The sequence below is a fragment of the Ictalurus punctatus genome, chromosome 18 (genome assembly GCF_001660625.3).
Source record: "Ictalurus punctatus breed USDA103 chromosome 18, Coco_2.0, whole genome shotgun sequence".
Taxonomy (NCBI): domain Eukaryota; kingdom Metazoa; phylum Chordata; class Actinopteri; order Siluriformes; family Ictaluridae; genus Ictalurus; species Ictalurus punctatus.
In genome coordinates this window covers 19,483,383-19,500,314 of record NC_030433.2, presented here as the reverse complement: position 1 = coordinate 19,500,314, position 16,932 = coordinate 19,483,383, and the positions used below count along the sequence as shown (strand labels likewise).

At 40.4% G+C, this 16,932-nt stretch overlaps 1 protein-coding gene across 1 annotated transcript in view; it reads right to left on the bottom strand.

Annotated features, from left to right (window-relative positions):
• si:dkey-112m2.1 (transmembrane protein 132D) overlaps positions 1–16,932 on the bottom strand; it is a 104,608-nt gene that overhangs the window by 14,749 nt on the left and 72,927 nt on the right. Inside the window, exons 4-5 of the mRNA XM_017491974.3 lie at positions 3,913–4,056; positions 1,540–1,748 (exon numbers count right to left, since the gene is read on the bottom strand). Coding sequence (XP_017347463.2) covers positions 1,540–1,748; positions 3,913–4,056 — 353 coding nt within the window. The remainder of the gene's footprint in view (positions 1–1,539; positions 1,749–3,912; positions 4,057–16,932) is intronic.

The window sequence follows — 16,932 nt, the reverse complement described above, 5'->3', positions numbered from 1 at the left end:
CCTGTCCGAGGCAACCTCAGATCAGTAAAAGTCAGCTTCAACATCCTGTCCGCTCCTCCGTCATGCCGACTCCAAAACACATCAGGACAGTTACAGAGCCAGCAGAGACCTCAGGACCATGTTTCATGAAGATTCTCAGAGTAGGAAGTGCTGACCTGGGGTCAGTCCTTGCTGTTCTCAATCAATACTCATCCATAAACCGTGCTCCTCGCCATCAGGGTGAGTAATGACCTTTTATCTACCTCAGTCTCTTAGATTGTTAAGCATTTATGCATCATGGCATCTGATTCTAATGACTTGCATAATATTTGAATAAAGTCTCATGTTAAATGAGTGCTGCTGCCTGTCTGAGCCCCTTCACTTCTGAGGAGCAGCACTGTGTGTGTGCTTCTCACTGGAGATTATTTTCTGATCGGTTCACAGCACCAGATTTTCATAAAAGTTTCAGCAAACGTCGAGAGCCAAACTGACGCTCTCCTCGGTAGGCGTCATTTACAGATGTAAATAAATCCAGGATAGTTTCTGACCATTTGGGCACTACATTATGTCCTACTTGCATTTTTCCATAGTATCTAGACCACTACCTTTAATCACTAGGACTTGCCAAAAAAAAAAAAAAAAAGCGGTATGGTTAGTGTGGACTGAAGCTGGAAATAGTGTATTCTAGTACATTGCTGCATGAACAGTACTAGTTGTAATTATCACATTAATAACTGCAAATCTAATTTAATTGAACATTATGGCTCATTTTCAGCAGCTTATAAAATAGCGCTTGATCCAGCAAATCCTATTATTTTGCATTTAAATTTTTTATATCGTGCTCCGACAGTTAATTGTGCACACAACTTAAAGAAGCCATGAGATACTAAATTGAGATCATTAAACTGTAAGGTTTACATGGGATATAAGGGATTTTTGGATGCTACTAATCTGCTATTTCTATTTGCTAAATATTGTAGCTATGTCAAACTGTCACACATTGGCACTGGACTTAATACTGCTTCTCTCTCAAGCCATATCACCCAAGAACAACGCACTTAAGTCTGAAGCCAGAAGTGCACATAACTGAGACATGCCTCTATCATGTAACTTCCGAATAGTGCTTAAGTCCGTGATGACGTCTGAGGTCTATATACCAATGTGTGCAACTTGCCATTCAATCTCTCAGATTGATTTTATTTCATTTTTTTAGCCAACTGACTTACTCAGTGATGTGACGTTCACGTTCTGGACTCTTTCAAACTGTTCACCATTGCTGGAAATGTTTAAAAATTGTTTAAATGAGTGCACGTTGAAGACTAAACGTCGCATGTAGAAGCTGGAAAAAAGAAAAAAAAAAAAAAAAAGAAGACACAACATCTGTTTCTAAAATCACAGAGATGGACTAAATTGGACAGGACTGAAATAATCATCCTGACCTTGAGCTTGTCAAGAATGTAGATATATTAGACAGGAACTTTTGGAGAAATGCAGACGTATGACTAACGATGCATCATTCAGGAACCAATCGATAGGAACAGTGTTTCTGATAAGCCTCACCTCTGGTTGCTCCCAGAGACGGGGACCCTCCATCCCTTGATTTGGTTGAGCTCGGGGTCGGCCATGTCAATCTGCAGTGGGAGGCGGGGCATCCATACACTCACCTCCAGCTGGGCGCTCAGGTAATTGTAAGTGAAGTTCAACATCATCCTCACCCTCCCTCTTGTCTCTTTCCCGTTCACATACACATAGTCGCACCTCTCAGACACCTGTACAGAGAAAATCAAACCCTCAGTATTGACTAACAAGAATGAGATGCAATCCGCATGCATGTAACTTGTTCTGCATTATCCTCCAAACATCTGCAAAGTTACACTCCATATGGAAGGAACTGGAATAAAACTTGTCATTTGCGCGTGCTGATTTGTGTAGAGCAATTTCTCAGATGTAATCTCTCGACACCCTGCAATTTAATTTGGTTCGATTTCAATTCAGTGTGCCAGGATATCATTTTTCATTTCTTTCCAGTACTTTTAGAACATAATATCACTTTCATCCATCATAAAAAAGAAACAAACAGCTTTTATATTTCCATTGTGTTTTGTTGACATTTTTTTAATTAAGTCCAAGCACCCAATGGTGTTTCATATCTTTTTTGCTTTTTTGTATTTTCCAGACTTCGATAAAGCACAATTATTAACATCATTACTTCACTTTTAGACTGATATCTCAAGTTTATGCATTATGTCCATGGATGTAATTGGTCTTTCTGTGAATGTACTCTCTCCCTATTTCGCTAAACATTGGTGATTGATAGATCAGGGATGATGTCAGGACATTACATTTATGGCATTTGGCAGACGTCCTTATCCAGAGCGACTTACATTTATCTCATTTATGCAACTGAGGGTTAAGGGTTAAGGGCCTTGCCCAAGGGCCCAACAGTGGTGGATTGGCCATGCTGGGGCTTGAACTCCTGACCTTCTGATCAGTAACCCAAAGCCTTAAATCACTGAGCCACCACTGCCCCATTTGAAAAAATATATATTTTTTTAAATATAAAGGAGAGAACACTGCAAGTTTGAGCCCAAAACGTCAGTCCCGGTTAACAACTGACACATCTTTGTGTACTCCAGCTTGTTGCTAGCTTCTTAAGCAAATAATAAACCACAGTGTGTGCTGCTGTTATAGTACAATACTGAGTGATTGGGTGATGTGTGCAAACGTGGTTACGGTTAACACCTTGAAGTTGATCATTTTTACATAACAGTACATCCTGAAGTGTTTTATTCCTCTTATACCACAGACTGATGATGATGATGAAGAGGAGGAGGAGGAGGAGGAGGAGGAGGACTGAGTAAAATAGGCTGTTTGTAACCAGTGTAAGCTGGGAAAAAGACATCTGAATGCGTGCGTGTGTGTGTGTGTGTGTGTGTGTGTGTGTGTGTGTGTGTGTGTGTGTGTGTGTGTGTGTGTGTGTGTGTGTGTGTGTGTGTGTGTGTGTCAGAGGTCAGAGTTGCAGGTGTTCCCTATATTAATTAAAGCCAGAGGGAACAAACGCACACTCTGACACACACACACACACACACACACACACACACACACACACACACACACATACACTACTGTAACACTCTATTTCCCAAATGCAAGAACAATGTATCAGGAAAAAATTCATATTCTCAGCTTTTCGCCTCTGGCTGTAGAACCTGACAGACTTTTGTTCAGTTGACAGAATCACAGGGCCAAGAGGAGGAACGCGAAATTCAAATCATTTACAGAAGAGAAGGTTTATTTCTCCCCATTTGTCTCCACTGTGAGCATCTTCCTGCTTCTGTTTATCTGCTGTGTGTTTTAGGCAAACTGCAGACGACTATAAATGAGCAGCACGCAATAACACTGATTTAATAATAAATTAAATTCAGATTAAAATGTCAAATGTTTAACATGGCCTAGTCACAGTCATAGTTTATACACACGGTTTATAATATTTATATAGATTGATATATAATTCATTAATGTGTTTCATTTACTGTAATCTTGTACAGTTTCCATATTCACAGTTACGTATTTAATACAGAACTTGAGCAGAAATTGAGTCTAAAACAACGACCTTGATCTTAAGCCTACTGTTCTTGTAAGATGTATATCAAACATATATTATGATTTCATTTTGTGTATTTTAGATTTACTCCCTGCAAGAAGTCAAAGCACACAGAAGTTCATTATATGGCCAAAAGTATGTGGACACCTGACCTTGACACTCATATGTGCTTGTTGAACATCCCATTCCATATTTAATCCTCCTTTTCTTTTATAATAACCGCCACTCTTCTAGGAAGGCTTTCCACTAGATTTTGGAGCGTGGCCATGGGGATTTGTGCTCATTCAGCCACAAGAGCATTAATGATGTAGTATGGCATTTACACTCACCTTAACAACGTCATCATCCATCGATTGACACTCCACGGACTCGGTCACATCAGTTACAGCCCCATCCGTTGCCACGGTGACCACTTTGATAGGCATGGCGACAGTCCTGCCGGTGAGCACGGCCGTGTTCAGGATCTCCGTCTCCTGTGTACAGACATCAGAACAATCACAGGATAACTCATTCTTCATTATTCAGGACTATTCATCATTCTGCCAGCTCCAGCGCTAGCGCTCGATGATCTTGACTTCATTTTTCTGGGTACTCGACATTCATCCTCCCGAAGTCAATGGGGTTTTTGAATGGGTTTTTGGTTAAATGCTGTTTGGTTAAGGTCTGTTTTTAACACAAGCTCAAGATATGTTCATGTTTTATACTACGCCATAAAATACATCAAATACCAATGGACAAATAAAAATTCTACACCCTCAGACCAAATTAAAAGATAACAAATAAAAGTGGGTCTTCAGAGAAGATTTGAACATAGCAATAGAGGGAGAAGATCTAATATGCATGAGGGACTGAAAGGAGTAGGAGCAAGGACATTACATATGTACTGGGAAGCAAGTCCATGTAAAGATTTAAAACCAACAGCAAAATTTTAAAATCAATTGCGCAAATTGACTGGCAACTGGTGAAAAGAGGCGAGGACAGGAGTAATATGCTCACGTTTTCTGGCGCCTGTCAATAATCTAACTGCCGCATTTTGTACCATTTGCAGTCTAGAGCAGTTTATCCAAAATAAAGGGAATTATAGTAGTCTAACATTGATGTTATAAAAGCATGAATAACTGTTTCCAGGTATTAATTAGAGACCATTTCCATGATTTTAGCAATAGATCTCAGCTGAAAAAAAGCTGATCAGAAAAACAGTACTGATCTGCTTATCAAAACACAATGTAGGATCTACACCAAGTTTTTTTTTTTTTTGACATAATCATGCACATTGGTAGACAGAGAACATAACTGATTGAAAATAGCAGCACTTGAGACTGGTGGACCAAAAATGATTATTTCAGATTTATCACTATTTAGCTGTAAAAGAAAAAAAAATAATAAATGTCATAAAGACATTCAAACAGATTTGACAGGAAAATAAAGCGTAACAGTGATATGATAAGTTCCTCACAGAGCCTCACACGGAGCCTTTCTGAAGCTTTATGTCAGTTCTGCCATTTATTATTACTACATCCTCTAAACCTATTCAAAAATAATAGTGTCTATTTGCATTAGACACCCATTAAAATAGCATTAGCCACACAATAAAATAGCATTATACATCAATACAGCCACTCTCACCTTAAATACCAAAGGACACCTCAGAAATTCACTCTGATCAGCCAATTACAAACTTGATGCGATGTCACAAGAATTTCTTCGGCTTAGCATAAACTATTGATTTTATTTCAGGAGTTTACCAACATTAGCTAAACTAGCCAATTATCTTAATGCAGCACCATGTTAGCACTGACTAGCTTAATAATCTAGGTTATTCAAGTTACCTCTCCAGCCTAGTTAATGCTAATGCTAATAAGATTGTGTAATTTCATTAGTAACCTAGTTTGCTAGCTAGACCGAATATTTTGCTAGATATTATGTTGTACTTGAAACCAGTAGCTGTGCTTGCTTGGAAGCTAGGCAATGTTTAGTGAACTATTTTAGTTAAACATTTAAATTAGAACTGGTAAATTTGCTAACATATATAAACCATTGTTATGTTATCAATGACTATAAACATGTCTGAAGAAAATGTTGATGCTTTTGATGGTTCTGAAACGTAATTGTGATTAGGATTTTGGCTACGTTACTTAAGCTTAATTGACTCTGATGTTTGTTTACACCACATACTTTTTTTAATTTAGTCATCTGGTTTAATGGGTTGTCTGCATGCTGTGGAGGATGAAAACTTGCAAACATGGGACTTGGAAGCAAGAAAATAAGGCTTGGACTTGCATGATAAGACTTCACAATGAGAAAAAGTAACAGACAGATTTTAACAAACAAATTAATCAGAAAGTAAACGAAGTAGGTGAAAACAATAATGACACACTAGGGCAATAAACCAATGACAAGACAGGGACAGAAACATGACTAGAATCAAAATACACATGGATGGTGATCAAATCAATGCAAAAGTCACGGAAGGGTGTTCGCGCTGGAATCCATGCTGCGCACGAGAAGGTACAGCACACTCTAAAGAGGAAATACATGACAGAACTGAACCATTTTTTTGCTGATATTCCACAATATAAAATATAACTATCCATCCATCCATCCATTTTCCCTACCACTTATCCTACACACGGTCATGGGGAGCCTGGGGCCTATCCCAGGGAACTCGCGGCAGAAGGTGGGAAGCACCCTGGAAGGAGTGCCAACCCATCACAGGGCACAATCACACACCCATTTACACACTACAGACAATTTGGAAATGCTAGTCAGCCAACAACACATGTCTTTGCACTGAAACCAAAGTAGTCAGAGGAAACCCCTCGAAGCCTGGGGAGAACATGCAAGCTCTGGGCACACAGGGCAGAGGCAGGTGTGAGGCAAATGTGCTACCCACTAAGCTAATCCACTGTGCGCCCACTAAATATAACTATAAATGCGTAAAATGTATGAGGTGCCATTCTTTAGTAAATAAATTTTTTTTAATCATTTGGACATCAAAACTTAATTATTTTCCTACGTATAACACCACATCCTCAAGGAATAAAACACTTGGGGATGTGCTGCTATAGGAAAATAATTAAGTTTTGGATGATAACAGTAACTCCGCTTCATCACACCACCCTGTTACTCAGTACTTTACTAGAAGAGTACTCCACACAGTAATTTATTACTTACATATTCCAGTGTATTTAGAGTCCTCTTTTATTTTATATTTTGCTTTACATAGCTTACCAATACTGTTCTTCTTTGGACAAAGAGACACCATTATGTAATCCTAAAATTGTGGACATTTCAAGCCTGTTAATAGATTTGAGTTCTTCCAATGACCTGATTTTTATTTTTTATTTCAGTCATTTTCACTTCAGTGCACCACAAAGAAGAGACTGCTGCTTTCTTCTGGTGACAGGCGGTTGAGTTCTTCATTGTATCCTATCTATATAATGTGTCTTAATTTCCAAGGGGAATTTGAATATATAATTTCCTTTGAATCCCAATTTATGGAAATAGCAGCGGTGGCGCCTCTCAGCACTCAGAGCTCTGTGTTCAGCCATAGGCATTTTGACAAGGAGTTATCGCTTTGCGCTTGATTTGCTGTCAAAACACGAATTTATGGGGACCTGGAAAATGACACTGGGATGTCACCATCAAAGAAATGCTGCTATTTAACCAATTTTTCTTCTACTTTAGCACTCCAACCCTGATTCTCTTCCCTTCAAATGAACTCAAATAATTCCATACCACTTTTCATAACTGAACTGTGACCACTGAGCAGCTAGTAAAAGCTGCATGGAGAGTCTTCGAAATTCTAGCCTGCTCATGCCCAAGAATTCTGTTTTAATTGTGAACATGATTATTGGCTTCTGTCAATTACTGTAATTAAATTAAATCATTTATGTTTATCTTTAGAAAGCTGTCAGCTTTTATTGAGCCATCATGAGCTTTCCAATATCTTTGTTAGCATCCAATGTTTTTTTTAAAAAAACTGCTTTTACATATCCCATATGGAATTCTTCTTATCAGTATAAAAAAGACGCTTTGATTTGTTCCAATCAAAGTCGATAAAACAAACAAGATCCAAAAGATTTGATAAGATTTGACACGGGTGTTTAATGACATCAGAAAACTGTTTACACTCAAACTTGGCTTTAATAGTTAGGTTGATATCTCTAATTTCAACAGGTATAATCTGGGTCTCTGTTACTTAAAGAATGGTAACGCAGTGCTTCTGTTCCCCAAAGGTGGGATTTAATTAAAGTAAGTAATAAAGCACTATGTGTGGTGCTGTTATAGAGAAATACTGAGTGACAAGCTGGTGTGTTGAAGAGTAGTTACTATCAATGCAAAGTTGATTATTTCCATACAATGGCGCATCCCATAATAATTCCTCTTATACCACATGGATTTGCCAATGATTAAATTTCTGTTGTTTATAATCTGTTTATGTGCCGTGTCCCCCATTAAATTACCTGTGAATAAGCTGTTACTATACAAATGATTACATAGATTATGTATTCCTGCATGTCCTCATGAAAGATCACAGCCCAAAGAGAGAGGGGAAGCAAGGTCATCATTAGCACCCAGAGAGTACAATAAGGCTTTCTTGGATTACCTCAACCACGGATGTGGCACTGTTGGGATTTGAACTCACCATCTCCTACTATTTGGGAGCATCTCTAAGCTTCCTAACATCAATTATTTCCTAACGCTTTTCTATACTAATCAACCCACTGTAAGTCTGGGGCAAAAGCTGATAAGCATCTCAGAGTGGCATGAATGTGCATGCTAATGCTATAGGGGTGAATTAGCATGCAGTGTACAGCAGCAGTGGCGCTGACTGTCTGGTCTCCGGGACCAGAAATTAAGTGAGATTTCCTGTATCAGTGGGATCTAGCAAAACAAAACAATCAGCACATCCAAACAGCCATCCATCAGTCTATCCATCTGTCCACCACTGTCTCCTTCTGTACGTGAATGGAGGATGCTGGGTCTGAATTTTCTGCGTTATTCCTGCATTCTAATTGTGAATGTAGCTTGGTGGTAGGAGAACCCCTGCAGCTAGCTGATTATCGTGTCTCATATCTGTTTTCTTTAGTGTTGAGGTTTGCCACTGTTTTGCCATGGGCACTGGCTTTGCAGTATCCTCAAATAGCTCCACATGAGCTTAGCCCAAGAGCGAAGAATCAATAAAAGACCATTCCACCTTCAGGCTAAGCTAAAGACAAGCGATCGTTTCAACGAAAGCGAATACAGGCTCACACCGGGTCTACCGTTCAAGCAAAATGCACCGGCCCCCTGCAGGGATCATGGTGGTCCATCCTCAGCAGCACTATTACTGAACCATTGATCTCTTTCTTGCTGGGTCCCGCACAGCAACAACTGCAGCCATTTGCCTCGCTGAGAAACTGATAACAATGGGCAAGCAGGGAAGAATTTGATCACTTATTTCTCTAATAGCACGGAGAAATCGAAAGGGACGTTTAACTGTGGTTGAGCCCATCACAAGCAGTGGCTCACCTGAATTCTTTTCAGTGGCCACGGGGATAATAATGGTGCTGTGCAACATCTCCTGCATTGGGTGGTGATCTGAGACTTTTCCTCCCTATGTCTTGGTTAAATCTCCAAAATGGTCTTAAATCATGAGGGGTTAAAGGGTGTAGTTATAATGCACTATTATTTACATTTATCTCCATAGTTGGCATTAATTGACACAGGAAATTTCTCTACAAATCAAGTAAAAAACAAAACTGGGAACACAAATCCTGAGACAATGACTCTGTAAATATACGGGTCTGTAAATAAATATATGGCCCATGAAGCAAAGGCTGTGGGAATATGGGAGCCTGAGAAAAAAACCTCTCACAATAAAGTGTTCTGTAAACAGGACCTATTGAATATATATGGTCATATAGTGCTTCGTGAACTTTGGTTCTGGAAACAAACCTCAGGGAATATCAGGCTGTGCGAAAATAGGGTTCTGTCAATATAGGACCCTGGGGATATAGGGCCCTGGTAAAATTACACTCTGGGAACATAGGCCGTTAGAACATAAGGCTGTGGGAATATAGGTCCCTAAGAATATAGGGAAACTGTGATCTCTGGGATATTGGGCCCTGGGTGAATAGGGCTCAATCAACATAGGGTCTTGGGATGTGGTGCGGGATTATAGTACCATGAAAAAATAAGCTCTGTGTATATATGCCACTTGAAACAAGGCTGTGGCAATACGGGTCCCAGAAAGTAGGGGGCTAGGACACAGAACCTTAGCAATATAGTGTCCTGGAAATATAGGACACTGGGTCCTGGGGAAACACAGTCATGGGAATAGGACCCAGGAAATATAGTGCCTTGGGGACTATGGTGCTTCATGTACATCGGGTTCTGGAAACACACCTCTGGAAATATTAGGCCCTGAAGATGTAGGGTTCTAGAAATATAGCTTCCTGGGAATACAGAACCCAAAAATATAGGGCTCTGGGTATATGGAGCATGAAAATATAGGGTCCATGAAAATATAGTGGCCTGGTAATATAAAACCTGGGAATATAGATCCTGGAAATATACATTGCTGGAAATATTAGGCCCTGAAGATGATTAGGGTTCTTAGATTATTAGAAATGCCCTGGGAATATGGAGTCTGAAGATATAGGGCCCAGGGAATATAGGGTCCTGAAATATAGGGTCCTGAGAATATTGACAGAACAGTATTGGGCATGTGAATGTAAGAATGAAATACAGATTTTGGGAATATAGAGCCTGTGAATATAAGATACTGGAAATGTATGGCCCTTAGAATATTTACGCTCCCCCTTTCCCATGCACTTCTTTCTAGCAATTACTGTACACTGTAGGAAGTGAGAAAAATAATTACACACTTTCCTTTTATTGTGCACTAAATACTTAAAGACATCTTTAAAGCAAACTGCATTTCTCCAGATGAGGGAAGCGAATATAACGTCTTTAATAAACATTCAAGAACATATGTGCCGGAAGGATAATTCTGTTAACTCATTTATGAGGCTCTTTCAATGCCATCCTATTGAACGTGTGTAATTTCAGATTTTTATGGGTTTTATCGCTTCTCTCATTGCCATATTCATTCTGACTGGAATTTATCTTTGCGTGACCAGGGCATGAAATTATTGTTGTGTACAACTGCCACTGTAACTGTACCCAATATACCCAATAAAACTTCAGCTGGTTTAAGGCACTACATGAAAAGAAACTTCTCAAAAGTTTCCTTATACCTCAGTATAAAAGTACTTTATACCTTTATTATGTATTAAATATACAGCCATTTACGTTTACCTGTCAAATTCCCCATTCATACCTGGCATTAACATGCGTCCTGGGTAATCGGATCACAAGTGGTCAGCGCTAAGTACAGGCATAAATTTGGTCAAGTGTGTCTCGAAGAGACATCGTGATCTATGATTCGAACCACATTCGGTGGTGGTCTGGGATGCATCAAAATGCATTCGTCATATGCATCCCACCTAATTAGGCCTGCTTAATCCGCTGCGTCATTGCCCTTGTTGGAAAAAATGCAATCATTGAAAATCATGCTGAGAGGGAGAGCTCTCTGCTGCTAGGCTTATGGATAAAGACAATGCTATAACAGCAAAGACAAAAGCAGCTGCTTTTCATAGCTTCATTTGTCGTCTCTTCTCTCATTCATTTATAAGTTTCGTTAGCAGACCACAAGATTAAAACGCAAAACAGTATAAATGTATAAAAGCTATATAAATGCGGTGGAAGACTGACATTATAAACGTGCATGACAGCCTTTCTGCAGCAGAAATTATGTATGAAATCAGATCACAAACTGGTCACTGAAGATGCATTCGTAATGCCAGGTGTGAACAGGGCTAAAGTGCCTGGTACCATGGCAGAGTTAGCAAAAAAATTGCCGATATGTGGCAGGTAGGCAGGATTTGTGATTACTGCACGTGAGAACTTTATTAGGCATAGAGAACAAGCCTAGTGCTTCTTCAGACAGTTAAGAAGTCATCTGCACATTCGACTTGCCACGAATTCCTAATTTTCACACCGGTACGGTATCCCTAGTTCAAACCAGTAATACCGGTATTAGCTCTGGTTGGATGCTAAATGGTGCTATGGGCTAATTTTTGGTGCATCTTGATTTCACTTTTTGATTTAAAAAAAAAAAAAAACTAAATATGAAAATGAAACTGAAAAAGTGTAATCAAATGTGTCAAGAGCGTGTAGCATTATTTTTGAAAGATGGCTTTTCAGCAATGTTAAAGGGAAGGGGCGTTAGTTGCACTGTTAATCATCCGGGGCTGAGCTCAGATTCTCCTCCATCAAAAAACATTTAGAAATGTACTTCTAAATAGACTGTTTCCATGCATTATTTTCTTGCATGTGAGGGCTAATTGCTTAAATAATGTAAAAATTGGACAAAAAGTTGGATTTATCAAAAAACTTGCCTCGGGTGTTATCACTATTTGCAGGACTACCAATCGGATAAAATATAAAACTTTTTGCCAATCTTACATGAGACTAGGCTAGTTTGGTGTCGCTAGACAAGAGGAGACACAATTATTTTGTTTTAGCTGCTACACTGCCATGCAAAGTACATCCAAAGATATCCTTATGCTCTGCTCGTATCATGTTTATGTAACTTGGAACTTTACACACCTAGTTATGAATCAAGTATTTGGTCATTTCAATACTGGTCTCCGGCTAGATAGATAGCTCCGGAGTTCTGTTTAATATTTTACACATGTTTGTGCTGCCCCTCTGACCTCACCCAGTTGTTCCTGTCAGTTAAGCATGTCTAAAGTCTTCTGTCAGTGCATGTGCTATGCTGCCAGCGTAGTTTTGATGCGTCAGTAAATAACTTTCAGTGCGTTCATTTCATTTCATTTATCACAAACTCTTCATTAGGCAACTATACATTATTTAAGGTTGTTGTATTCGTTAGAATATTGATATAGCTGTTATTTTTAAGTAAGTTTCATTAACATGTTTCCCCCTTTAAACTGATGTAAAATTTCATACCGGAATTGTCCCTCATAACCGGTATAACCGGTATGACCAAATACCATGGCAAGTCTACTGCATATGGTGTATGTTCCAAAACTATTTCTAGAAAACCATAATGATTTATTATTCTGAATTTGTCGCATGTCATTCATTCATTCATCTTCACTAAGAATTTCATCCTGGTGGATCTGATGGATCTGGTATCTATCCCATTCTACTCCACTGGACTTGAGACAGGAATACACCAAGTCCATGGCAGTTCTTGCAGGTGAAAGTCGATTGTTATTTGCCGAAGGCTGGGCACATGTCTAGAACTTTCCTATTTTCCACACACATTTCCCACATTGTGTGAGAGGCTCTCATGAACTCCCCTGATGAAATGCCACACTGTTGAAGTGGCGCCTCCCGGTGAGGGATAATGAATACACACGCTATTTTACATGAGTGTTAGAGTGATATGCTGGAGCTCCAACACCCAGGGGAAGAGATAGAGTCAGGCAGAGGGGGCATAAGGAGTGAGACAGGGAGATGTGAGATGCTGGAGGTAATGAGGGAGCATGTGGAAAAGCCAATCGATCACTGGAGCTCTATGGCAGAGTGGAGAATGCTAGGCCACAACATACAATAACCTTCTCCTGTCTGCATCTTAATCTCTCAGAATCTGCACTAGTACATATTTCTTCTTCTCCGCAGTGAAATCTCTCTCTATATATATTTCTCTCTCACCATCAGTATAAGAATTACACAATAACATTCGGGGCTTTTTCCCATCCAATGAATGATGGTGAGAGGAACCATGCTGCAGAATATAACTCAGAAACATGTTGAATTATAGTCATTATTTAACCCTTAAACACATACCTCGGGTCGTTAGCGACCCGGGACGTCATCCACTACCCTTCCCCTCGTTAATTTTTTCACATTCGACGTCCACCTTCGTAGTATTCCTCAATCTATTTATTATCAATAATATAACAAATAAAAATACAATTCACTTTTATTCCTCAAGGGGGGAATGTTTGGTAAACAATGATGACGTAAAGTGTCAATTTTAATTACCTCAGAGATAAAAGAAACATCATAAAATCTGACATGGCTCAGCAACTTGCAAAACAAGTTTCTAATCAAATATTAGCATTGTATGATCTGATGATTAAGCTGACAGCGAAATATTGATTTTGATGATTATGAACACGATAGTAGCCTATTGAGAATAAAGTATCGAATGATCCAGATCCCAAATATGAGCCGGACGCTGAATTTACAAGGGGAAGCGCAGAAGGTGCCACATTTGCCTATCATAATATTACTTGATAATATTGGTTTTAGCCATGAAAATTATACATGATAAAATGACTTTATTCACGAAAATATTAAATATTGCACGCTAAAATTACTGAAAGAACTATGAATTTCACTTTGTAGTGTATTTTTGTAGGTTTGATAGGTTTTGAAAGTAACTTGAAAGTAAAGTAATTAGTAATCTGATTACTTTTTACATGCAGTAATCAGTAAAAAGTAGTAATTAGTAATCTGTAGTGGGTTACTTTTTTTGAGTAACTTACCCAACACTGAACACCATTCCAAAGATATTTAACTTTGTTAACCATTGTTAATAATGAAATATCTTTTAGACTTAAGTTGCTGACTCTAAATATGAACAGGACTCTGAATAATCTGATGACTAAAATTACTGTAGCATGATATTTAAGCAAAGCTACATGAATCATTCAAATTAATTCATAAGGCAGTTAATACAATTCTATTTAAAAACAAGACCAACCTTGTGTTCATGCTAGCAAATTACAAAGCACTACAGAATTTATTCACTGCTCTGCATCTCCATTTATTTCTCTCGTATACCAGTTGAGTAAATAAAGTAGCAGTAATGACCAGAGAGTCAATAACTGGTTGTCATGGAAATACCGGTCACATGACTGTCTGTACCTGTTCACAATATCACATTCATTACTGTGCACCTATGTAAGCCTCATTCTGTCACTGCATCCCTGCAAAGTAATTGCTCAGTTTCACTTGTGTTCTGTCATTACCAAGCCTTTTTTCCAGTATTGCTGTTCTTGCTGTTTTTGTTTTTGTTTTTTTGTTTTTTTGGGGGGGGGGTTGCTTTTGTTTTTCCCTGGTTATTTTGGTTTCGCTACGATATCCTGTTTGCTGATTGCTTGACCCTTTTTGCCTGCCTTGACCCTGAATCTGCCTTACGTCTTGGATTTTTTTGCTGGACCTTCTTAAATAAAACTGCTCCAACTGCATTTACATCCATCTCCTTCTCTCCGTTGTGACAGAACGTGACAGATTACTTCGCCTACACTGTGGATGCAGCAGGAAAGCGAAGGTAACGTCATGCCAGGGTAACTAAGTAAACGCTGCCAACTTTTGACTCAATCCAGTTTCCCCAGTAGACTGTCGTAGATCTCCCGCACCCGTATGATGGGGGTTTTTGGTTAGCCCAAATATTGTCTTTTCGACTGCCAAGTACATTTTTTCTAGCCTGGCGAACCCCGAGCCCAACAAGAAGCAGTAGCTAGGGTTCATTTTGTCCTGGTTCTGTACTGTCCTGTACAGGATCCAGTGGACTGAACAAAGTAACTCAGTTTGTGACTATTTATAAAGGAGCTTGAGAGTCTAGAGTACACCTATAATGTGGATGAGCTTTTGGTGGGGACCAGTATGATGAGCGAGCCTGTTCTGCCATTCCCCACCTATTATGAGCAAGCTGATGGGGTGGCTTCAACAGCCCAGCTCCAGTCCCAAGGCAAAAGGGAGGCCTCCTCAGCTCCAGAGCTTCAGCATGAGACCCAAGAGGTGGTCTCACCTGCAGAGCTCCAGCCAGAGGTTAACGTGGAGACCTCATCTCCGGAGCTCCAGCCTGAGACCCATAAGGTGGTCTCCCCTGCCAAGCTCCAGCCAGAGGTCAGCAAGATGCCCTCTCATGCCAAGTTCCTGTCTGAGGCAGATGGGACAGGCAGATGAGCCTCCCAAGCCATGCGTAAGATCTTTCCCCACCCTCCGTCCCCTAATGTGGATCTCTTTCAGCCTGCCAAGTCAACGGAGAACGTCGCTCAGCCTCCCTGCTTGACTGAGGATGCCGCTCAGCATCCCAGTTCAGCTGAGGATGCCGCTCAGTTTCCCTGTTCAGCTGAGGACATTTCTCTGCCTCCTGTTGCGGCCAAGAGCTCTGCTTTGTCACCCTGCTCCACCTTTGATGTACCTATGCCAGGTTCTCTTCGGACGTCGCTCTGCTTTCCTACTCCACTGAGGACGTTGCTCTGCCTTCCTGCTTGGCTGAGGATATCGCTCTGCCATCTTGTGCCGCTGAGGACATGGTTCTGCTGAAGACGTCACCCCATTTCTCTGTTTCGCACCGCATGCCACTACCCCATCTCGCTCCATGGAGGACATCACTCCCCCAATATGCTTCGCGGACAGCAACGCTACTCCCTCTGTCCTCGCGGTGAACTTCGCTCCCCCCTCTGACCTTGCGGAGAGCGTCGCTTCCCCCTCTAGCTCCAGGATTAACATAACTCCCCCCTCGGGCTCCGCCTTGAGCTTCTTTCCCCCATTGACTGCGCAGTAGACGTTGCTCCATGCCCAAGCCAGACCGGGGATATCGTGTCATTTCTCTGTGCTATGGAAGAGACCACCCCACATCTGTACCCCAGAGAACAGGTCAAGCGTCCTCTTCCTGGCCCCGCGAGGGAAAACAATCGAGTGAACTAGAAAATCCTTAGGAACATCTGGGTTGGGTGTCCAGAACCACCTCCTAAACTTATTACATGCTTTGGGTGCTGCACATTAAAGGGGGAGGGGGAGGTTCTGTAATGGAAATACCGGAAAAGGGACTAGAGACCACATTTCTCATCAGCCACTGCACTTCACCTGACCACGTCACATGACTGTCTGCACCTGTACACAATTTCACATTCATTACTGCGTACCTATATACACCTAATTCTGTCGCTGCATCCCTGTGAAACAATGGCTCTATTTCACTTGTTCTGATATTACCACTTTATTTCGAGGCTTCAGAAAACATGACGGCATTTCAAATATCAAATATAATGAGCATCGATGCTCCCTGGGTTTTGAGGTGCATTGTGGGATTTTTAGGGAGCAACTGTTCCAGTGTCCGATTAAAACAGCCATTAAAATGACAGACTCCCTGATCAGTGCCCTGACTACTGAACTAGTGAGCTGATTGAGATGCACCCCATATCCGCGATCAATGTGCAACACCACCATACAAGTCTCTGTGAATGAGTTACTATAGAAACTGTTACATATTAGAACCTGTGATTTGCAACTGCACTACTGTCAGAGCTGCT